Here is a 24,769-nt window from a genome sequence, read left to right as displayed (position 1 = left end):
CTTCATTGTTTTTACTTTCCTGCTTTCTTTTTATTGTTTTTGTATATTCAATTGTATCACTGTTGTTCAAATAATTTATCCTTGGGAATATTGGGAGTTTTGTAATGAAATTTATTTGTTTTCAATACTATTTAACAGTTTTTCAACTGGCCATTGTTGGGATGATATAATAAAGTTGGAACTGAATACAAGTTTTAATTGTATGTGTAAACTGTCTGAGGTTAAATCAATCTGATTAAAATCTGATCTAACTAAGGTAATAATTTCATTGCAATGAGATTAGCTTTAAATGTTAGGAAATCAACAGGTACATATTAAATGAGATCTTCATTGTAAATTAAATTTAACCTCAATCTGATTAAAATCTGATGTAGTGTACGGGCTTTAATTATTTTGGCTATGAACTTATTATAATTTTATTTTGTATTACTTTTGTTATTAATGCCTTTTTATTTTACTTTGATTTTTTAATTACGCCCTACATACGTCAGATGTATGTAGGGCAGAGTTAAAAAAAAAATCACAAAATTAAAATCAAAGTAAAATAATAAAATAAAAAGTCATTAATAACAAAAGTAATAAAAAATAAAATTAAAATAAGTTTATAGCCAAAATAATTAAAGCCTGTACACTACATCAGATTTTAATCAGATTGAGATTAAATTTAATTTACAATGAAGACCTCATTCAATATGTACCTGTTGATTTCCTAATATTTGGAGCTAATCCCTTAGCAATGAAATTATTACCTTAGTTAGATGTAGATGCTATTCTTTGCACATACACTCACTGCCCAACATAATTGAACATGGCGAATAAAAGCATATCCTGCAACAAACTACTATAAACTTAGGGGGTTTATTAACATACTGAGCTCCTTACCTTTATTACAGTAATGCACTACGAGTCAAATACTAGTATTTGAAATCATTGGGGGGGGGGCTGTAAGAATTTGACCAGTGTATTTTATTTTATTTTTGATTAATTTTTAATTAATTTTTTTTAATTCATTAATTTTTAACAATTATTCTTGCAACACCATGCAATTTATAGCTTGCAATTTGTTTCAACAAATCTTCTAGCCAACTCAATGATACCAAATGGTCGATCCCTTATGCCGGCATTTCATTGACTCACTGGTCTACCCAGTGTCCCTGTGGAGATAATATTATGTCACCGACTCACTGGTCTACCCAGTACCTATGTGGAGATAATATTATCTCATTGACTCACTGGTCTACCCAGTGTCCCTGTGGGGATAATAATATCTCATCGACTCACTGGTCTACCCAGTACCTATGTGGAGATAATATTATCTCATTGACTCACTGGTCTACCCAGTGTCCCTGTGGGGATAATAATATCTCATCGACTCACTGGTCTACCCAGTACCTATGTGGAGATAATATTATCTCATCGACTCACTGGTCTACCCAGTGTCCCTGTGGGGATAATATTATCTCATCGACTCACTGGTCTACTCAGTACCTATGTGGAGATAATATTATCTCATTGACTCACTGGTCTACCCAGTGTCCCTGTGGGGATAATAATATCTCATCGACTCACTGGTCTACCCAGTACCTATGTGGAGATAATATTATCTCATCGACTCACTGGTCCACCCAGTGTCCCTGTGGAGATAATATTATCTCATTGACTCACTGGTCTACCCAGTGCCTATGTGGAGATAATATTATCTCATCGACTCACTGGCCTACCCAGTGTCCCTGTGGGGATAATATTATCTCATCGACTCACTGGTCCGCCCAGTGTCCCTGTGGGGATAATATTATCTCATTGACTCACTGGTCCGCCCAGTGTTCCTGTGGGGATAATATTATCTCATCGACTCACTGGTCTACCCAGTGTTCCTGTGGGGATAATATTATCTCATCGACTCACTGGCCCGCCCAGTGTCCTTTTAGGGATAATATTATCTCATCGACTCACTGGTCTACCCAGTGTTCCTGTGGAGATAATATTATCTCATCGACTCACTGGCCCGCCCAGTGTCCTTTTGGGGATAATATTATCTCATCGACTCACTGGTCTACCCAGTGTCCTTTTAGGGATAATATTATCTCATCGACTCACTGGTCCGCCCAGTGTTCCTGTGGAGATAATATTATCTCATCGACTCACTGGTCTACCCAGTGTCCTTTTGAGGATAATATTATCTCATCGACTCACTGGTCTACCCAGTGTTCCTGTGGAGATAATATTATCTCATTGACTCACTGGTCCGCCCAGTGTTATCTCATTGACTCACTGGTCTACCCAGTGTCCCTGTGGAGTTAATATTATCTCATCGACTCACTGGTCTACCCAGTGCCTATGTGGAGATAATTATATCTCATCGACTCACTGGTCTACCCAGTACCTATGTGGAGATAATATTAACTCATGGACTCACTGGTCCGCCGAGTGTCCCTGTGGAGATAATATTATCTCATCGACTCACTGGTCTACCCCGCAGTGCCTATGTGGAGATAATATTATCTCTTCGACTCACTGATCTACCCAGTACCTATGTGGAGATAATATTATCTCTTCGACTCACTGGTCTACCCAGTGCCTATGTGGAGATAATATTATCTCATTGACTCACTGGTCTACCCAGTGCCTATGTGGAGATAATATTATCTCATCGACTCACTGGTCTACCCAGTGCCTATGTGGAGATAATATTATCTCATTGACTCACTGGTCTACCCAGTGCCTATGTGGAGATAATATTATGTCATTGACTCACTGGTCTACCCAGTGCCCCTGTGGAGATAATATTATCTCTTCGACTCACTGGTCTACCCAGTGCCTATGTGGAGATATTATCTCATTGACTCACTAGTCTACCCAGTGCCTATGTAGAGATAATATTATCTCATTGACTCACTGGTCTACCCAGTGCTTATGTGGAGATAATGTTATCTCATTGACTCACTGGTCTACCCAGTGCCTATGTGGAGATAATATTATGTCATTGACTCACTGGTCTACCCAGTGCCCCTGTGGAGATAATGTTATCTCATTGACTCACTGGTCCACCCAGTGCCTATGTGGAGATAATATTATCTCATTGACTCACTGGTCTACCCAGTGTTCCTGTGGAGATAATAGTATCTCATTGACTCACTGGTCTACCCAGTGCCTATGTGGAGATAATATTATCTCATTGACTCACTGGTCTACCCAGTACCTATGTGGAGATAATATTATCTCATTGACTCACTGGTCTACCCAGTGTCCCTGTGGGGATAATAATATCTCATCGACTCACTGGTCTACCCAGTACCTATGTGGAGATAATATTATCTCATTGACTCACTGGTCTACCCAGTGTCCCTGTGGGGATAATAATATCTCATCGACTCACTGGTCTACCCAGTACCTATGTGGAGATAATATTATCTCATCGACTCACTGGTCTACCCAGTGTCCCTGTGGGGATAATATTATCTCATCGACTCACTGGTCTACTCAGTACCTATGTGGAGATAATATTATCTCATTGACTCACTGGTCTACCCAGTGTCCCTGTGGGGATAATAATATCTCATCGACTCACTGGTCTACCCAGTACCTATGTGGAGATAATATTATCTCATCGACTCACTGGTCCACCCAGTGTCCCTGTGGAGATAATATTATCTCATTGACTCACTGGTCTACCCAGTGCCTATGTGGAGATAATATTATCTCATCGACTCACTGGCCTACCCAGTGTCCCTGTGGGGATAATATTATCTCATCGACTCACTGGTCCGCCCAGTGTCCCTGTGGGGATAATATTATCTCATTGACTCACTGGTCCGCCCAGTGTTCCTGTGGGGATAATATTATCTCATCGACTCACTGGTCTACCCAGTGTTCCTGTGGGGATAATATTATCTCATCGACTCACTGGCCCGCCCAGTGTCCTTTTAGGGATAATATTATCTCATCGACTCACTGGTCTACCCAGTGTTCCTGTGGAGATAATATTATCTCATCGACTCACTGGCCCGCCCAGTGTCCTTTTGGGGATAATATTATCTCATCGACTCACTGGTCTACCCAGTGTCCTTTTAGGGATAATATTATCTCATCGACTCACTGGTCCGCCCAGTGTTCCTGTGGAGATAATATTATCTCATCGACTCACTGGTCTACCCAGTGTCCTTTTGAGGATAATATTATCTCATCGACTCACTGGTCTACCCAGTGTTCCTGTGGAGATAATATTATCTCATCGACTCACTGGTCCGCCCAGTGTTATCTCATTGACTCACTGGTCTACCCAGTGTCCCTGTGGAGATAATGTTATCTCATCGACTCACTGGTCTACCCAGTGCCCCTGTGGAGTTAATATTATCTCATCGACTCACTGGTCTACCCAGTGCCTATGTGGAGATAATTATATCTCATCGACTCACTGGTCTACCCAGTACCTATGTGGAGATAATATTAACTCATGGACTCACTGGTCCGCCGAGTGTCCCTGTGGAGATAATATTATCTCATCGACTCACTGGTCTACCCCGCAGTGCCTATGTGGAGATAATATTATCTCTTCGACTCACTGATCTACCCAGTGCCTATGTGGAGATAATATTATCTCTTCGACTCACTGGTCTACCCAGTGCCTATGTGGAGATAATATTATCTCATTGACTCACTGGTCTACCCAGTGCCTATGTGGAGATAATATTATCTCATCGACTCACTGGTCTACCCAGTGCCTATGTGGAGATAATATTATGTCATTGACTCACTGGTCTACCCAGTGCCTATGTGGAGATAATATTATGTCATTGACTCACTGGTCTACCCAGTGCCCCTGTGGAGATAATATTATCTCTTCGACTCACTGGTCTACCCAGTGCCTATGTGGAGATATTATCTCATTGACTCACTGGTCTACCCAGTGCCTATGTAGAGATAATATTATCTCATTGACTCACTGGTCTACCCAGTGCTTATGTGGAGATAATGTTATCTCATTGACTCACTGGTCCACCCAGTGCCTATGTGGAGATAATATTATCTCATTGACTCACTGGTCTACCCAGTGTTCCTGTGGAGATAATAGTATCTCATTGACTCACTGGTCTACCCAGTGCCTATGTGGAGATAATATTATCTCATTGACTCACTGGTCTACCCAGTGTCTATGTGGAGATAATATTATCTCTTCGACTCACTGGTCTACCCAGTGCCTATGTGGAGATAATATTATCTCATTGACTCACTGGTCTTCGCAGTGTCTATGTGGAGATAATATTATCTCTTCGACTCACTGGTCTACCCAGTGCCTATGTGGAGATAATATTATCTCATTGACTCACTGGTCTACCCAGTGCCTATGTGGAGATAATATTATCTCATTGACTCACTGGTCTACCCCGGTGTCCCTGTGTAGATAATACATCGAATCGCTGGTCTACCCAGTGCCACTGGTGACTCACTAGTAAATAATCTTACCTCTTTCTCTCTCTCTGACTCAATTTGTCCCGTGAATATTGATTCATTGTAAAATCTATTTCGTGAAGGGTAAAGCCCACGGCGGCGCTTGTCTTTTCACGCCATTCTCCAAATGTCGCCGTAGGTGCGTCTTGTTTTTTGACTTCAGAAGGCGTATCCCACGATAATACGTTTTTCTGCTGTATTTTCAACACAATACTATATTATCATACATTTCGTGCATAAATGAAATAAACATGGATAAAATAATTCCATTTTGAAAAAATAAAGTGTTTCAATCAGAAAAAAGCACAACAAGATTTTTTTGGAAGAAATCGAATAATTTTCTAGTTTAACAGTAGAAGCACTGAAACTGAGGTGTTTTATATTGTTTTGAACTCAATTTCCGAGGAAAGCTGAGTGTGTGGGGACGGAGCCAGGCACCATACGCAATGGTATGTTGAAATTCTACATGGTTAGACAGCCATCGGGAAATGTATCAATGTCACAGGAAAGTGTAGATAATTGAATAAATTCACTGAAACGATATCATTCAAAGAAATTAACAATTGTGTTTAATGTTATTTGAAACGACAACAAAATACACACATGGTAGAACGAACTCTGTCTGAGTATTAGGAATTACGATCACGATCTTGGCGCTAATATTATTACATGTTAGTCACCGATTTAGGACTTTTCTTCTCTTTGCGAGTTGTCGACTTTGTTTTAGAAAACCTTCTTTTAACTTTCTTGAACCAACTGTCACTTTTATTGGGTGTTTTGTCACTCAGTTCTTGATCTCCTAACCCTGTCACTTTTATCTTCGCATTGTCCACGGTTAATCCTTCACAGGTGCCCTCTGTGTCGACGTTTTTCAAAGTATCGACGTGTTTCCCATCCCCAGCATTTTGCTTCTTAGATTTTCTTCTGAATAAATTCAAGAAGGACCTGACCCTAGACTTGGAAACCGTCTTCTTCTTCTTTCTCTGTTCGATATCGGAGTGCAACACCTCGATATCCTCCATATCGTTACCACCACGTATTTGCTGAGTAGAGTGTGGTACGTCTTTCAGACGACTATCCTCTTCGTCAATTTCCCGGATAATGTTGACAATAGATGTGGCCTCACAATATTCCAGAGACTCTTCATTATTACCATGATCTGCCATATTATCCACATTTGACGAGGTTATTGACTGTACTTGACATTGAGCGTCACTCACAATGTGTCTTGTTACATCAACTGTCTCAGAGTGCGGTATACTTCGAGGCAAAGTCGACATGTGAAGTGGACTATTGTTTATTTCATACCTGTCTTCTTTTTCAACACTCTTATTAACACAGTCTACTCCAAAATAAACCAATGTAGCCCCTGCAATTATTTCCTGAACATAGTCTTTAACAAGCAGGTCAGTATTTAGGTTGTATTTGTCATTTTTTGTGGGATTCGTCGCGAGTTCTTCTCTGGCGAATTGTTGTTTTGCTCGTGATACGGACATATTGACAACAGCAAGGCTGACAATCGCTTCTTCTTCTGTCATCTCCAATTTCTCGTTATTTCTACTCTCTAATCTCACAGATGAAGTAACGAATTCAGTAAATTCCTCTGTTTCTGATGGCCGACAGTTAATGAACATATCGTTTTCGTCCTGGGGTAAACTACTCACATTCACAGGAGAGTTGTCGACTGCGCCAACGCCATTGCTACCTCTCTGGACTTCTTCCAGAAATTGCAGTTGCGCGTCACTCGTGACTTTTTGCACAATAACACCACTCCAAAACAACTCGTTTTCTGTGGCTTCATCACTAAAAGAAGATGGGAGAAAAGAGATGATTAGAAAAAACAGACAGGATGAAAACAATATCGATTAAAAATATACATCAACATAACACAACGTGTCGGTAAATACGAGACGTGTATGTCATCGTGCATCGAATGAAATGTAGTTTATGGTATATATCGTAATTATTTAGAGGGAGTATTGTATAATACAGCGATGTATTTCGTTTGCTACAATTTCGAGAAAATGTTAGAATATCAGGAGGGTTTAATTTTAATTAGGTGGGCATATGGTATAAATGTACACGAGACCAGATTGAAAGAATCCGTTCTACTGTAGTTCAAGAAATCGTCTTCTAAATGGTGTTTACGCGATGACCCCCCCCCTCCAAAAAAATACAATACACAAGTTAAAAATAGATTGAACATCCATGCCGTCTGTAATTCTAGCTAGTACTTGACGAATAAGATTCACTCACAGTGTTACTATGGCGACTGGTGTCTCTGTAGCAGAGTTACGGCATGGTCTGTAATTATCTACGATAACAAAGAAAAGTGTTCAATTACTATAGGTAATATTGATGAACTAAGACAAACTGATCTATTTGTCAATTTATTTCACAATACAGTGTGAATCATTCGCGAAAATTATCTTAATATTGTGGCGGACATCTTCTCTTCGGTGTGTTTTGACTAACTATATCAGTGTAAACATGTACGTATTATTCAACAACAGGTGACGTGTGCATAACTTACCTGCCATTTTCAAATCTGTTCCTCGATTTTACGCAATACAATGTATATCGAATATTTACTATAACACTGAAACGTGTATGCTTGTTATGTGCTGTGTCGGCGTGGAATGACGGTGATTGAGCATCTGCATTGTCGTCAACATGAGACGCGTTCTATTCGTTCCAACGTGGCGCGTCACTGTCGTAACCTGGTTATACAGAATCGCCAGAGAGGGCGCCCGACATCAGATTTCTCGGTGAAATTTAACCAATTTAGTATACAGAGCTCCAAAACTTGTTTTTCATCTCACTTTTTTGCTTGCTTGTAATATATACTAGTATACTAATATAACGCATTCAATTACTATGCACTGCAGGACGGGAAGTCGATCTACTCGTTTGTATCGAAATCCAAATAACCATTTGTAATCCTGGACGTGGCTGTAAGATTTGTTTAATTTTTTTTATTTGTTAAACTTGATCAATGTTCATAACAAAGATATTGGAATTCTAAAATATACTCCCCTATTTGGAATGGGCATGACTATGATAGGGTGACATGGGGCAAGGAGGATTGGGTATGTTAGATATTTGTACAATGCAAAATGCCTTTAAAGTAATGTGGGTCAAGCATTATCTCCGATACTTTTCACCCTTGACCATTCAAAACAGTCACTCAACATTAATATGCCCAAATTTTATGTAGATTTATTAAAAGTGTGGAGTGGTTTGGGTCAAAGTGGCTAATAATTTTCCAGTCTAACAGTAGAGGCAGTGACATCTATTCTTTTTTTTTTTTTTTGCTTTTATTGTAACTTATTGAATTGTAGTGTGTTATATTATTCGCTATTTCAAGATGTATTATTATTATAACTTGTTTATTAATCATTAAACTCGTTATTGGAGATGCGAAAAAAATAGAGTAAACAAAATTGATTGCAGGATTAAAATGTCACTCAAAAAATTAAAAATGCAATGATCCTGACTTCAAAGGTTTGACCCCTAAAAGAAAGTATACAAAACAAAACATACAGTACGAGCATAAACGAAAACAACTTGCGCACTGAAATTCACGACCATAAAACAAGATTTAATACGGCAGTTCTCTTTCTGGAGGATGTGGTGGCCCTGAAAAGGGCCGTTTGGTTTATGTGTGCCGTGCACACGGGTTTACTTTTTACCGCTCTTCTTGGGCAAAAGTACCGCCTGAATATTTGGCAGTACACCACCCTGTGCGATGGTGACACCAGCCATCAGTCTGTTCAGTTCTTCGTCATTTCGTACGGCAAGTTGAACATGGCGAGGATTGATTCTCGTCTTCTTGTTGTCACGGGCGGCATTTCCAGCTAACTCGAGGATTTCAGCAGCTAAATATTCGAGCACAGCTGCCATGTAGACAGGGGCACCAGCGCCAATACGATTGGCGTAGTTACCTTTACGCAAGTAGCGATGACAACGACCGACAGGGAACTGCAAACCAGCACGGGCGGAACGAGTCTTAGCCTTGCCGCCCTTCTTGCCTTTTCCACCTTTACCACGACCAGACATTGCAGAATTTTTCTAATACAACAGATATGAAGAATCAAGCACAACAATGTAATGGCGCGGAAAATGCACTATTTATAGGTGTTGTGCGGATTCAGAAGCAGAATATTATTCACCAATCAGAGCAAGTACATTACTTTACCCAATAATATGGCACTGTTTTGCATATTTGCGCAGTGGAAATTGACATGCGGTGTTTTCTTTCACGTTCGCAATTATCGAAACATCTCAGCAGAATCCGTCATTTGCAACAAAGTGTCATATTAAATTATCGGCGAAAATGTGTTACCATTGGTTGATGTTCTTCGCGCTCAGAATCCCTCATTTGCATGTTCGCTGATATAAATACTGCCTCGTTGCCTTTCAATCAGTATTCGTTATTGAGTATTTTATTCGTAATGCCACCGAAAACTCCAGGTAAAGGTGCGAAGAAAGGCGGCAAGGCCAAGAAGGCCCGTGGTGGTCCGAAGAACAGAAGACGACGTAGAAGAGAATCCTATGGTATTTATATATACAAGGTCTTGAAACAAGTTCACCCAGATACTGGTATTTCTTCAAAAGCAATGTCTATCATGAACAGTTTCGTCAACGACGTCTTTGAACGTATTGCCTCCGAAGCTTCCCGACTGGCCCTATACAACAAGCGTAGTACAATCTCCAGTAGAGAGGTTCAGACCGCTGTTCGTCTCTTGTTGCCCGGTGAGCTTGCCAAGCATGCTGTCAGCGAAGGCACCAAGGCAGTCACCAAATATACAAGCTCTAGATAAAAAAAAAAAAAAAAATCTGTGTAGCGTAAGGCACACGCAAACCAAACGGCCCTTTTCAGGGCCACCACATCCTCCCAAAAGAGAACTGCCGTACCATACAGTGTGAGGTTTATAGAATCTGTAAAACGACACTTCTATATTTCCAATGTTAATAGGTTTACCTTTTCTTCGACATTATTTCAATCTTATGCGGGGGGGGGGGGCTATTCACATATGCCAGTCATTTTTATTCGAGTTTCTGGAATTGTTATCCTTTTTGCTGTTTACGCAAATCCTCAAGCCCCAATCATGAAAGCTTTTTAAAGCTTGTGGAAAATTTCCCACAATTGCCGCGTTCGCGAAGCCCGCCGCAAACACACAGGGGCGTCGATCCAATCTGAAAGGTGGGGGGACACTTTTGTGGCCGCGTAAGCGAACAGTGGGGTGTCTGAAGCGTAAAGCACACACAAACCTACGGTGGCCCATATATACAATCGGCGAAGAATGACCAAATTTCGGCGATCAATGACGCATTGCGACGATCAATAACCAATTACGACGATCAATAACGCATTGCGGCGAACAATGACGCATTGCGACGATCAATAACGCATTGCGACGATCAATAAAGCATTGCGACGATCAGTAACGCATTGCGACGATCAATAACCAATTTCAGCGATCAATAACGCATTGCGACGATCAATGACGAACTACAGCTTGTGTAAGTAATGTTAGTAAAGAGCGCCGTCTATGGTGACATTGACGCGACGAACAGTGATCACGTGGTGAGGGCGTTTATGCGCCAATTGTACTCTCCGTGCCATTTCGTCGACTTTACTTTGACGATTGATCCATGCTTGATTCTGGTCTATTTATCGCCAGGATAATCGAAGATTGTTGTAGGTAAGTGCAGTCATACCATATTCTTTATTATGATTTATCTTCTAATAGTAATTCATATGTTATCGTAAGCACTGAAACAGCGTCTTTATGATGTGACCTTAATTCGCGAATGACTATGTGTGAGGTTATTTGAACTAAAAATCGCCCCTGACAGTGGAAGAGATTATGCTTTGCTTCTACTGTTATCAGATGATGATGAGAATCTATATTTTTCATATGTAATTTGGAATTATTTTGAGTGATGACTCAAGGAAGACAGTGATATTAGGGTCTCATACTTTGTGACAGATTTGGTGTCATTCCCGGTGATTTATAAGTGTATTGACTTATTCAACGTTAAACCTGTGTATTATATCGTGGTGAGTATGCTGCATGATGCATGTCTGAAGAACAGAGAGGCGAGTGGCTGCCTATCGGTATATTTAATTTATTTTTTGATGCATTTAAACAATAATTATGAAAATTAGCATCTTCTTATCATTTTACTGTTATTTGGCAGACATGGTATTTTTATATAAAGTGAGACACCAATATCAGCGAAGAGCAGATGATAAGCTGGCATTGGAAGTTGGTGACATTGTGAAGGTTCAAGGGCTTCCATGGAAGTTTAGGGGGATGCCAGAGAATCCAAGAGGATGGTTAACTGGGGTTAACCAAACTTCTAAAGAAGAGGGTTCATTCCCTAGTAATTTTGTGGACTTTATGGGCCAAAATACTTCCCCTAGGCCCCCAACACCCCCCTTACCAGTGAAGGAAGGACAGAAACGTAAGTACAAAGTATAAGTGCAGGCATGTCATAATTTTCTTTTGCTTCAAATTAGTTACCGCATCAATTGTGTTTTAGTCCAGGAATTGGCTGTGTGGTCAGTTCTGTAAATTGTCAATTGCAACCTGAAGTGCTGCACCTAAATTTTAGAATTTCTTTTTGTAAAATAATTTTGCAGCAATTAACATATCAAGCAAAAACAGGGATGGCAATTTGTACCCCTCGCTATGTCTGTATACATGTCCTACTGATCACATTCTATATATATATGAAATACGAAAGAATTGACACTCAACCCTGGTTGGTCATGGTAGTTGATTGTCATTGTTGTTAGAATTGACAATAAACAGTACAACACTTTCGACTAAACTAATTGCACACAATCTGCCATTATGTGACATCTGACAATTAACATTATGTGAGTTGTCTGTGATCATAATTCATTTTAGCTTATCTTGTGTATCCTTATTTTTAAACATTAGTTACCTTTGATGCATTCAGGAATATTGCCAAACAGAATAGAGCAAAATCAATAGCAAAACACAAGAAAAAAAAAAGTAGTTCAAAGGTTGCGGTAAGTATTTTCCAACATTTAAGACAGTATTTGCTCTACTAACAATGACGACACCTAACTGTCAAATAGTATGGGACAAATGCTAGATCTGATTGGGAGTTGGTACCAATCTGTGCATAATTAATTAGCTTAATTTGCATATTAATTAAAAAATTTCTGTGTTTTTGATATCTCAAGAACCAATTGTCTGGAGTAAAGATGATTTCAGCTTTGACTTGCGTATGGCCAATCAACCAGGGTAATGATGTACAGCACTCTTGAAAAAGACTGTGTCTGTAGGATTTGGGCACTATATAAAATGAGCAATTAGAATTATGTGTGGTTAAATTTACTGAAAATGGTACTTTGACAGGAGAAAAAGTGTTGCTAAACATAATAATAATTTATGCTAATTACATCCAGTCCAATGTGTGTGTATTTTGGATGTGTTGAAATTGCGGGTGCGTTTCGACTGCATTTAGGTCTTGATGGTGCTATAACCATCGTTTTTGTTTTGAAAGACAATGACAAATTCATCTGCAATTTTTTGTATTAACTTAACCAATTAACAATTGCATTGTGAAACTGCACTGACAACCAGCGTTTATGCGTGAGTTTATGCCTCACATTGAACTTTTCTGTCATTGTGACACTGTAATTGTTAAAACTATTATGTCCTTTAAAAGTAGCTTTTTATTTATGTACATTGCTATTATGGGGCAGGCTAATTACTTATTTTATTCAATTTAGATACATATCTTTCTCATATTTTAGATTCAATCAAATTTCTTCACCCTGAATAGTGATAATATATTAATGCCTTCCAGGCAGAACCACACTGGATTTAAGTTGACTGTCGAAGTCAAAGCAACAGGTTTGTATTGCTTAAAACGTTGAATGTTCAACTTTGTCTTGATTTGACCCTTTGAAGTTCGATGTTAACAGCTTACCATATTACTATTGCAAATAATTTGTCTATTTTAGCTAATTTGGCTAATGTTTTATGCAATACCTGATTATTTTCAAGAAATAATCATGAACCTGTACCATGAACTACAGTTGCGTTCATGTAACTCTGAACATATTTATTGATGACATATCATTTTTTAAGATTTTAACCTTTGTTTTCAAAACATGGGAACCCTTTCTAAGTTTGTTAGTTCCTGTTATGATGAATCAGCCGTCTGTCCATCCTCTAGGTGGACAAATGCACACACAGATAGACATATGTGTGTTTATATGTCCTGACCTGTATCTCTGAAATCTCTGGACCGATTCTTCTTAAATTTTACACATATCTAATATTTGGGACTTATGTACATGCAATGATTTCATGAGTAGATCAAAGATGGTTAACTGGGGTCATTATCAGTGTAAAAATGCCCTCAATTTAGTCATTTTGACATGTCTGGAATAAGATCTTGAATAAATGTTCTCTGACCTCTTCAAACTTTGTGGAGGGATTAACCAGAATTGAAAGTTTGATCTGATCTGATCGGTTTATGCACATCATCTTTAATTACAAATCTTACCCAAGATGGTCGACTAACAGCCATTTTGATTTTGACAAACGTATATATATCTTGGACATGCCTGCAGCAATCCACTTCTATACATGTGCATATATATTAATACTGTATTGTATTAGCTAACTATATGGTACTAAGGATTGTTAAGTTGTTTGATTTTAATGTATGTTTACTTTTAGCTACTGCTGAAGAACTTAAAAAAACTATTCTGGATAAACATTTGACAAACAACAACTTGTTAGACAAAGATGCAGAATGCCTACTACTGTTCAGGGACACTACACCTGTGGAATTCATACCTGGCACAACTGAACCTTTTCGACTTGATTTGTATAGTGAAAGTTTACATGCATCATTTAGCCGCCTATATTTTTATTTGTGTTACATTGATGACTATCAAGGTGTGTATTCTTCTGTGAGGTTGATTACTTGTGTATTCTACTTATATTTAGACCAATAATTTGTACAAATTGTTGTTCCATTGCATTGGTAGTGGGGATGACAAACTACATGTGTAACTAATAATATATTATTTAAACAAAAAAGAATGACCTGGACGCCCATAATAATTGATTCTTTCAGAAAATTTCCTCTTTTTGATCATTTGGCTTGACCGTAATGAAGTGGAGGGCAAAGTTATAGTTGTGGCAAAATGTCCATCGTAGTTGTTGTACATAGATAACCTGTATAGTTTTTTGAGTTGATCTGGCTAAAATCTTTATTAGTCCCCGTTCGGACGCAGTCCGAAAACGGGGACTTATGTTTTGCCCTGTGTGCGTCCGTCCGTCCGTCCGTGCGTCCGTGATCACCTGTATCTCGAACATGCATGGACCGATTAAGTTCAAACTTCACTCATACATCACACATTATATGGGACATATGCACATGCATTTTTTTCATGATCCGATTAACGATAGCCGAATAGCGGCCATTTTAATGCCGAAAATGCATCAAAATCGCACATTTTCACCATTCCGGACCCGGATCTCAGTTATGCATGGACGGATTTTGTTCAAATTTGGTACATACATTAAACATAATAGGACCTTGATGCACGTCATTTTTTTTTTTTGGATCGGGTTCGAAATGGCCGACTGGCGGCCATTTTGTTTTAAAAAATTCAGTTCTGGATCCGTATTTGAGACATGCTTGGATTGATCGAGTTCAAACTTCACACACACAAGGTACATCATGTCACAAATATGTATGTGCATTTGTTTCATGATCTGCTTAACAATAGCGGAATGATGGCCATTTTAAGGCCGAAAGTGCATCAAATTTCGACCGTAATCTTTTGCTTAGGCCAGACTTTTATTATCCCTTGTTTCGCGAACCCACCGAATGAACAGGAGCCTAAAATGAAATAAAAATTAAATTTTATTTCTGCATAATTTCTCGCGCTCGCCGACATGTGAGTGCAAAAAATTGCTAAAAAAAATTATTTTTATCTTAATTTTTTAGGCCCGCCGCCTAACAAATCCAAGTTGCATTTTCATGGGAGTATCATGATCAAAGTACCGAAGTCTCGCGCAGATCTATACTTTATGCGCGTTGGTTGACAGTGACCTCTCTGCGTACTGCCTGCTTGAGACTACTAGGTGAACATGGCATGGCGTGGCGTGGTGACACGCCTTGAAACTCTGTCGCCAAAAAACCAAGAAATCTCTCATTAAATGCTGAAAATTGTGCCACCATTGGCGACATTGCCAACCACGTTATACATGGAATAAAATTTTATTTCATTTCTTCTCTCCGATCAATGATCTCACTTACAATTCTTTGAGAATCACACAAATCTAATGAAAAAAAAAGAGTTAATTTTATTTTTTTTCCGCCCTCCTCAAAAAAATTGATTTATAAAAACTCGAGAAACAAGGAATAAAAAAGTCTGGCCTTACGATGAAATAAGTTGAAATTTATTTGCATTTCATAACAATTCAACGAATTTTTTGCACGTTATTATAATCATTACTAGGTAATAATCAACAATTGTGAAACGCAGCATAACCGGATTGCACTACCGCGATCATTTGCTACTAAGGAATGCAGATGTGTTCGTTTTTATTTGAAACTCCTTTTAAAATATACTTTCATTACTAATAAATAATCGTATTTGGCGCACAAAGTTTGTTAATTTGATTTTTTTTGAGAAAAATGTTCTGATTGACATTGTAATGAAATTTTAGGCGGTCTATTTTTTAATCCAGCAAGAAAAAAATGTATACAATTTTAAATTAGCTTCTGCAATAGTTTTTGTTTTTGTTTTGGGTGGTCCACTTTCATGACAGCAGACAATTGCAGTAGTATATTCTGAATTGGCATAATTGAACGCACTACACGCACTGACTCCACTGGCAAATTTTGAGCATTCGTTTGCACTCTAGCCACATGCAGTTGTACTGTAACAAAATCTTCAGAAAATAGTACTGCTTGTAGTAGCCATCCACTTTGGAGAGATGCGATCAACTTTGAAAATCAAAGGTTGGGATGCTGCAAAGGGTCTGTATTGCCACTCTTACGGGCTAATTGTTCACCACTGTCCAAATATATACAACAGTGAGGTGTTTGCAAAGTTCTAATATCAGTACAGTAACGTTCTTAGTGTCAGTAATCCTGACCATTACGCCCTGCCACCATGTCTCATTTCATCGAAACAGCTGACTGTGGCGGGCAGTGCAAAAGCAGCGTTTGATATTCAAATGAGCAAACGCAACTTAAGATCTCTCTGTTGTGTTTTATTTTTGTTTTGGCCACATGAAAGGTATATGATAATAAGGTTATTCACAAAATACCATATTTTACATTTTGTATGCTATGGTATTGTCCTTGGTGCTTCACGTCTTGAACAATACAGTCATGAATATTGTTTGGCTCAATTTCAATGGAATCAATTTGTTGCTTCATTTCTGTACAGCATGTTCAATTTAAATTAGTTCATGTGCTTGTATGCTACTTATTTTTCCTTCAACTATGTTTAAGATTCTTCTTTCTTTTTTTCAGAATCATCTGAAGAAACATCATCAGAAGCATCACTTACAGATATATTAATATTTGCAACTGGAGCTGATAAAGTTCCTCCTTTGGGATTCTTCCCCAAACCTAGTGTAGATTTCATTCATGATGGGGATATAGGGAAGCAAAAGTTGCCATTGGGAAACATGTGTGCAAATCTCCTTTATATTCCAGTTGTTAATAGTTATGAACTATTTAAATCATCCATGGACTTTGGAATCCTTAACAGTCCTGGTTTTGGACAGGTCTAGGTGTTCGGCGGTACATCAGGTTACATCATCAATTTATACCCCAACTTTAATACTCAACAAACTAAATTAATTTTGCTCTTGTGCTCTTAAATGACCTACAATATTAACACAGTGTATCTCAGTTCATCAACTTACTGGCGTATTGTTTAACTCACTCACATTTTTAATTAATTTTAAACATTTCTATTTTTTTCATTTGATATTTATATCCAATTTTGATATGTAGTTTATTCTCTTTTATTTTTATGAGCAAGTACTAGGCTACAATTTAAATTTGTACGCATCATGGTGTGCGTTATTTAGGTAGTTCACAGGAAATAAAACTGTGAATTGCAGCTAGTTTCCTTATTAAGATAAGAATGGTTGATAAGATAGGAATGCATAAGAAATAGTTTTACATACACCCAAATAGTTTCTTACAACGGTTCTAGGAACTATTCTGACAGTTAGCAAGGTTGCTTAAAACTTTGCAAAACACCGTTTTTTCGTTGAGTTTAGATTGTTCCATACCCTCGTTCAGATGAAGGTAATATGATACACGTTCGAGTACATGAATAGCACAGTCTAGAAAAATATTGTGCAACAATGACATCTATCTTGCTACCCGACAGTCTGAATAATTCTTAGAACTGCTGTATAAGTACAGAATAAAACTTGATTTCTAAGATGCATTATTCTCTTGACAGTAATTAACATTATAGTCAGCGTTACCACACCGTACATTATGTTGAATCAACCTTCTATGCTCGGCACTGTAACTACCATATGATAGTAAATACATATGAACAGCATACTGTATAACACAGTGATAGCTATATTTGTAGGTTCTCTCTATAATTTTTTTCCATTTTGTGACATTCTAAATTCTTTAATTTTGATGAATATTTTGGTACTTTTTAGTAAAAACATACTTTTAACAATTTCTCAAAAACTGTTTTGCTGATTGTGTTAATGTGTGTATGTACATTCATTGGGATGACCATTATTAGATTTGTTCATTTTGTAACATCTTCAGTCTGCTTCCAAATATGGATCAGATTATTTTTATAATATGCAGTACATACAGCAAAGCTATGGCAGCTGACAGGCGGCTAGTCTTATATGTACACGTATTACTAACATATACATCTCAGCTAAGATCTATGTATGTAGAGTGTCATTTTTTTTAACCAGTACAGAAAGATTGTCTGCAGTAATTGTAGTAATAGTACAGATAGTTTAAAGTTACATTGTTGGCAAAATTAAACTCGCTATGTCATATTATCACAATTTGTGACTTCTTTATCAGCATTTTAGGGTGGCCATGCGCATTCCAAGCCAATCTATATTGCAGTAGGTACATTAATTGCTTTTGTGTAGCATGTCCACTGTCTGTGATACCACGTTACAGGACAGTCAAGCTACACAATGTATGTCCCTATCGCAACATAGATTCATCCAAAGTAGGCATGGCCACAAGTCGACACAAGCAATATTAGAAATAAGTTATGTTTGTCAAATCCAAAGTAGTAAGCCAATTCACAATCAAGTTTGCAAATTGGCTGCCCAATACTGCCAGACTATTTATATTGTGTTAATTGCACAGTGACCCGAGCAAACTTTCATTAATACATATTTCCTAGGTTAGTTATGTCAAGTAAGCACAGAATTTGAAAGCAATGCATGATGTGGTTTATTGTAGTCAATGAAAGGTGCATTGTACCAGGTTCTGATCAGTATAATTTGAGAATGATGTAACTTTAGAGTTACTCATTGAAAGGGCTTTCATCAATGAAGTATATTACCTATTTTTCTAACCAGTCTTATGTTTAAATTTGTCTGTGGTGGTAAATAGGTGTCTGTGACATCAAATCAACGCTAATATTATTTTGATCTGTGCAAATAGTGAATTGCTATAAAATACTGTAGTGTTTTCTTTTTTTAACATGGGCAAGACTCATGAAAACAGCTTGCATATTGTTAAACTGAATCCATAGTGAATGTATCACACTATTGCAACATACAGAAATGTAGTTGATTTTTCAGAATAATTAAAAAAATAATGTGTTCAATACAGAACTTGGGTGTTATGTGGTATCATAGAATTTGTACCCACAAGTAAATAGTGCAGTTTGAATCACTGAAATATACCATATTTGTCCTATTGGTTGCACAAGTGAATGAAATGACAACTGATCATGACTATTAAATGTGGCATGCATTTTTCATACTACCGGTAATATAAGCAACAGCAATGTAGTAGTCCCCCATCAATATACACTGTATCAAACCAATTTAATGCATTTTTCAGAAAATTCTCGGCCAATAACATCTACAACTGTAATCTTTCAAATAGAGCAGTTCAACACACATAATGAAATTTGTAATATTTGAATATTTATTGTACATTTTCCATAATTACCACTAAACAATATATAATATGAGATATCTACGCTGTTAGCAATGCACATTTCAAGAATTGAAGATATCATTAGAAAATGAACAATGTGTATAGTATCAAAGCAATCGGGCTTGCTGTTTTCAACAATAATTCAAAAATGTCACTTTTTACCAAAAATGACAAAAATATTCATTAAAATTAGAGAATTAAGATATCACGAAATAAACAAATCTGAAAAAGGTCTACCTGAGGTACATATATGTATAGTATCAAAGCAATCAGACTTGCGGTTTTTAACAAGAAGTTGAAAATATTACTTTTTACCAAAAATGACAACAGCGCCACCACCGCCACGGCATACAATTGTAGGCCCCCTAAGTTTGTTACGGTTTATGAATCAAAATAGAAAATTGTCGAACGAAAAAAAACCAACAGAATTCTGCATGTAAAATATATTTCACGAGTGAAATAATTTTGATTCAGAACTGAAACATAAATTTACCCTAAACACAGAAGTAAAATGAATGACACAAAATAACCTTTATTTAAACATAAATTTGTGTACTGAATGGAATATAAATTGTACACAACAAAATGGCGTCTGAATAATTAAATAGGAATTCTTTGAACAAAAATACGTTTGATGCAATCAAATACGAATTTTAGAAAACGAAATAATATTTTATGAAATGTAAAATAGAATTTACAAACATAAATTGCGTTTTGTGGAATAAAATATGGATTTAAAAAAAAAATTGTTTTTAATAATATTGCAACACTTGACTTGCCATAGCAATGGATTCTAGTATTTTGGATTTATTCATATAACGAATACTTACACAACCTGTAGTTCGTGGACGAACGAAGTTAACTCTATGGCGGACGCCATTGAAGTGTGCAAAGCATTGTGGGTCCATCCTTTAAACTAAATCGCTGAAGTTGGTCATTGGTCGTTGCAATGCGTTATTGGTCGTCGCAATGCGTTATTGATCGTCGCAATGCGTTATTGATCGCTGGAATTGGTTATTGATCGTCGCAATGCGTTACTGATCGTCGCAATGCTTTATTGATCGTCGCAATGCGTTATTGATCGCCGCAAGCGTTATTGATCGTCGCAATGCGTTATTGATCGTCGCAATGCGTTATTGATCGTCGCAATGCGTCATTGATCGCCGCAATTTGGTTATTGTTCGCCGCAATGCGTCATTGATCGTCGTAATTGGTTATTGATCGTCGCAATGCATCATTGATCGCCGAAATTTGGTCATTCTTCGCCGATTGTATATATGGGCCACCGTACAAACCAAACGGCCCTTTTCGCCACCACATCTTCCCAAAAAAGAACTGCCGTACCCGTACCATACAATGTTAGGTTTATAGAGTCTGTAAAACGACACATATATTTCCAGTGTTAGGTTCACTTTTTCTCCTACATTATTTCGATCTTATGCGGGGGGGGGGGGGTATTCACATATGCCAGCCATTTTTAGCCTTCGCAGACCATGGAAGGTACTAACGTTAGTACCTTCCATGCGCAGACGAAGTCTGCTGAAGGCATTGACGCTGCAGTTCGGCGTCTTCTACACCGATCTGACGCATATCGCGCAAGGTGTGCCGGGAGTTTGTTCGAAATTTCGAACGTTTCGAAGTCAATCGTCGATTGCCACGTATTTTACGGATATATTAAATCGTTTCAGAAACCTGTTTACTAAATAATGATAAATGAAACTTAGAAAACTTGTAAGAACAAACTGGGCCCAAATTGCGCAAATTGCAATAAGTTTACGCTACTAGAGTCTGGTTCGAATGGAGTTCTACGCGTGATTTTATTGCACTCAAGGACGTTCTTTTTTCGAACTAGTTGAAACCGGAAATAACGCAACTACTTTCGAACTTCAAACACAAATTTGATTATCGTTATTATGTGTTAGTTTCTGTTGTTTCAAAAATTGAATTATGTATGACAATAATATTTCACTCAATAAACAATATTTCACTAAAATATGTGATTAAAAGGCAACCCAAATTGTAAAAAGCAATATCAAGTTCCGCGTATAAACACTGTTGTGAAAAGGCGGCGGAGCGGAATTTTAGCCAAAATCGGCTAGTAAGGCGTCATATGACACAGGTTTGTGCTGGGACAGCGCTTCCGGTGACGACACAACGCTGCTGAAGGCTTATAGATTGGGTTCTGTCCGTCCGTTAGTTCGTCCGTCTTTTACCTCTTATAACTTTGATATGCTCTGTCCAATTTTTTTCTAAATTGGTGCTAATGTAATTCTCAATGCCATACATATGCACGCCAAGTATTTTTTTGATTCGCCAAAGTTTCATTGTGTTTTTCTGTGATTTTCAACATTTTACTAGTACAAATGCCGAAATGTGCCGGAAAAATCCGAGTTTTAACGACATCTCACAAGAGAACTGGCATACCGTATTGCGCATGCACCAGTCCAACCGCAGAGGAAATCTGCGGCGATTTCGGGACTGTATCTTTTTTTGCGCAAGGCTTATATAGATTAAATTCTATCTCACAGTTTCTTACCTTTGAGATAGAATTTAATCGATCGCACAGTGTCACACTTTGCCAGAAAAACAGTCCTGCTATTAGTTCAAGAACTGGTTATGAAACGTGTAAATCGAAAGAAGTTTATCTCGTCATTTAGGAGGCTTGGGAATAACGTTTGGCATATCAAAAAATACTGGAATAATAAAAACGTAAAAGTTTAGAACACGCTGATCGTGATTCTGTTATGTACGATTGCTATTTCCGTTGTTCATTGGCAACTGCTAGCAGATTGAAACTTGGTTTCGTGACGACATATTAGACTAGAATTATCGAGAAAACACAAGTCAAGTTCGGCCAACCGTGACTGCTTGAAAGCAATGATGAAATTGAAAAGTACAACTTGTATCAATGAATCTATCATCACTTTTAAATTACCTTTGAAGTAAATATGATACCCGTGTGCGTTATTGCACTCGGGACCTCCATGCTCCATGCGGTGTTGAAGTTTATCGGTAAATCGAACCTCTGTCAACAGAGACACATTTTCCCAATCAGCTATTTATTTCGATACTGAAGTCAGGGTGGCAATTTCAATGTTTAGCTACCATAATTTATCTCCATTATGAGCAGGAAAATAAATTATGATGGATTTAACGGCGGCCATGTTTTTAAGGGATATGTGAAATAATATTAGGGGTCAAATTCACGTAATCCTCAATTTTAATGATGTTACTTAATAGTCATAATTTTTTTTTTCAAAACTCCGGATATTATTTTATATAATATTTTAATACAACTACAATATGTTAATTAGTATGCAAATTAGCAGCCAATCTGAAACAATGCAATCCAGTTCAAAGGAAATTTGACTTACACTTAGGTTACATGATCACTATCTCTGCTGATTAGTTTTTTATGCACTTCTATCTGCTTTTTACCTTGCCCGTACCATCAAAGATGGAAGGGAAAGGTATATTAAGGGAAAAATGTTGTCCGGCGTTGTCGTTGTTGTCGACGTCGTCGTTGTCGTCGTTAATAATTGTTATTGTGTGCACAATAACTTTACTAATTCTATTCCAAACTTCATCAAACTTGGTCACCTTATTCATCAGTATAAAGTCTTCTTTGAGTTTGAACAACAGATGTCCTGTATGAAAATATCATGCAAAAATTGAGAAACTCTGATAAAATATTTTGACTGTTTCTACTTGACTGATCACTGGTGATACACATCAAAAGTCACTGATCTCAGTGGAAATATGAATTGTTGTATGTGTTCAATGAAGCAAATGATTTATCTTGTAATAATATCCTTGGTAATGTATCTCAGAATCCCATACTGCGTTTCAAAACCAACTCATGGAGAGATTGCACAGTCTGATACACATTTGCAAACCTACCAATAAAATCTTTACAGAAAACAAAATGTCAGAAAATCAATATAAGTACTCCTATGAACTGGGTGCCAAACTTTGATCAAGATCTGAAGCTAATAGAAAATCTGTTTAGTTCAAAGTTATCAAATCAAAAACAATACATAAAAAATACATAAAAAGCAAAACATTTCATTCACATTTTAAAAAGAGAATTGTTCTAAAATATATGTATTCTGTATTTGACAAATAGTTCATTCGACAAATGAAAACTCACAGGAATATGTTTCAGCTATTAGAACAGAATGATAGAGTTTTTATAATACTGGTTTAAAAACGCACTTCAAAGATTGCAGTGTTTGAAGATGTAGATTTTCAGGAGGCAACAGTACTGTTGACTTCTTCTTCCACTGGACACCAACTAACTATTTAAGTTGATTTGCATACAAAGCAGAGCTTGCAACATGATAGCTATTCATAAAGGGTGTTTTTTTTTTTACTTTTCATATAATACAGTAGTCACACAATGAGGCAGTTCATATTTGTCTCAGTGAATTATTAATAATTGACAGACACCTGTACAAAATACTTGTATAAAAGCCAGCTAAGATTTTCTATTATCTTGCATGTTTTATGAATCTATTCACGTCTAAATGCAGCACTTTTTTTTGCGATGAGGCATTTGTTTTTATACTAAAATATCTGAATTATTTTGAATAAAGCTGGAAAGTATGTCCCTTAAAATAATTAAACAAATAAGGCACCAATGTTTTTGTAAGATATTTACATCTTTATAGGGTATTCGGTAGACTGAGACCCCACTGTTGGTTCAACACCAAAACTTGTTTGTATTCAAAATTAATTATGACAATGCATATTTATATTGAAACAAACTATGTTAAAAGGAATTATATTACATAACAAAGGGCAAGGTCACCAGAGTTCAACTATGTTATATTAAATGTATTTTGTATAAAGTTTCGCAGGTCCTCTTTTTTTTTACTTTGAGAAGTTCTGTCAACCAAAGCATAAATGTATTTTCTCTGTACATAAAATTTCACACGATTTGTTAATATTAATGTATGATAATAAAAACTTGATAATATTCTTCTGGATTTTTGCACTTTATTTGTATCATTGTCGTATGAGAAGTAATCTTGTCCTTATTAGAGATATTGAAACTAATCCAGGGCCACAAACTAGTTTATCCAAACAGACACAACACTGACTCTACATATTT

At 37.3% G+C, this 24,769-nt stretch overlaps 1 protein-coding gene and 1 pseudogene across 1 annotated transcript; one reads left to right on the top strand and one right to left on the bottom strand.

Moving 5' to 3' along the window:
* Positions 1-9,089: 9,089 nt before the first annotated feature.
* On the bottom strand, positions 9,090-9,507 carry LOC146750441 (histone H2A-like). The gene has a single exon (XM_085505422.1). The coding sequence runs from the start codon at positions 9,505-9,507 to the stop codon at positions 9,130-9,132; it is 378 nt and encodes a 125-aa protein (XP_085361548.1). The 3' UTR covers positions 9,090-9,129.
* A 275-nt stretch (positions 9,508-9,782) lies between these two features.
* LOC146750440 (histone H2B, gonadal pseudogene) lies at positions 9,783-10,280 on the top strand (annotated as a pseudogene).
* Positions 10,281-24,769: the final 14,489 nt, after the last annotated feature.

Source organism: Saccoglossus kowalevskii, chromosome 1, assembly GCF_978046115.1.
Source record: "Saccoglossus kowalevskii chromosome 1, keSacKowa6.1, whole genome shotgun sequence".
Lineage (NCBI taxonomy): Eukaryota > Metazoa > Hemichordata > Enteropneusta > Harrimaniidae > Saccoglossus > Saccoglossus kowalevskii.
Note: the sequence above shows the minus strand (reverse complement) of the source record. Positions and strands in the feature narration are given on the sequence as shown.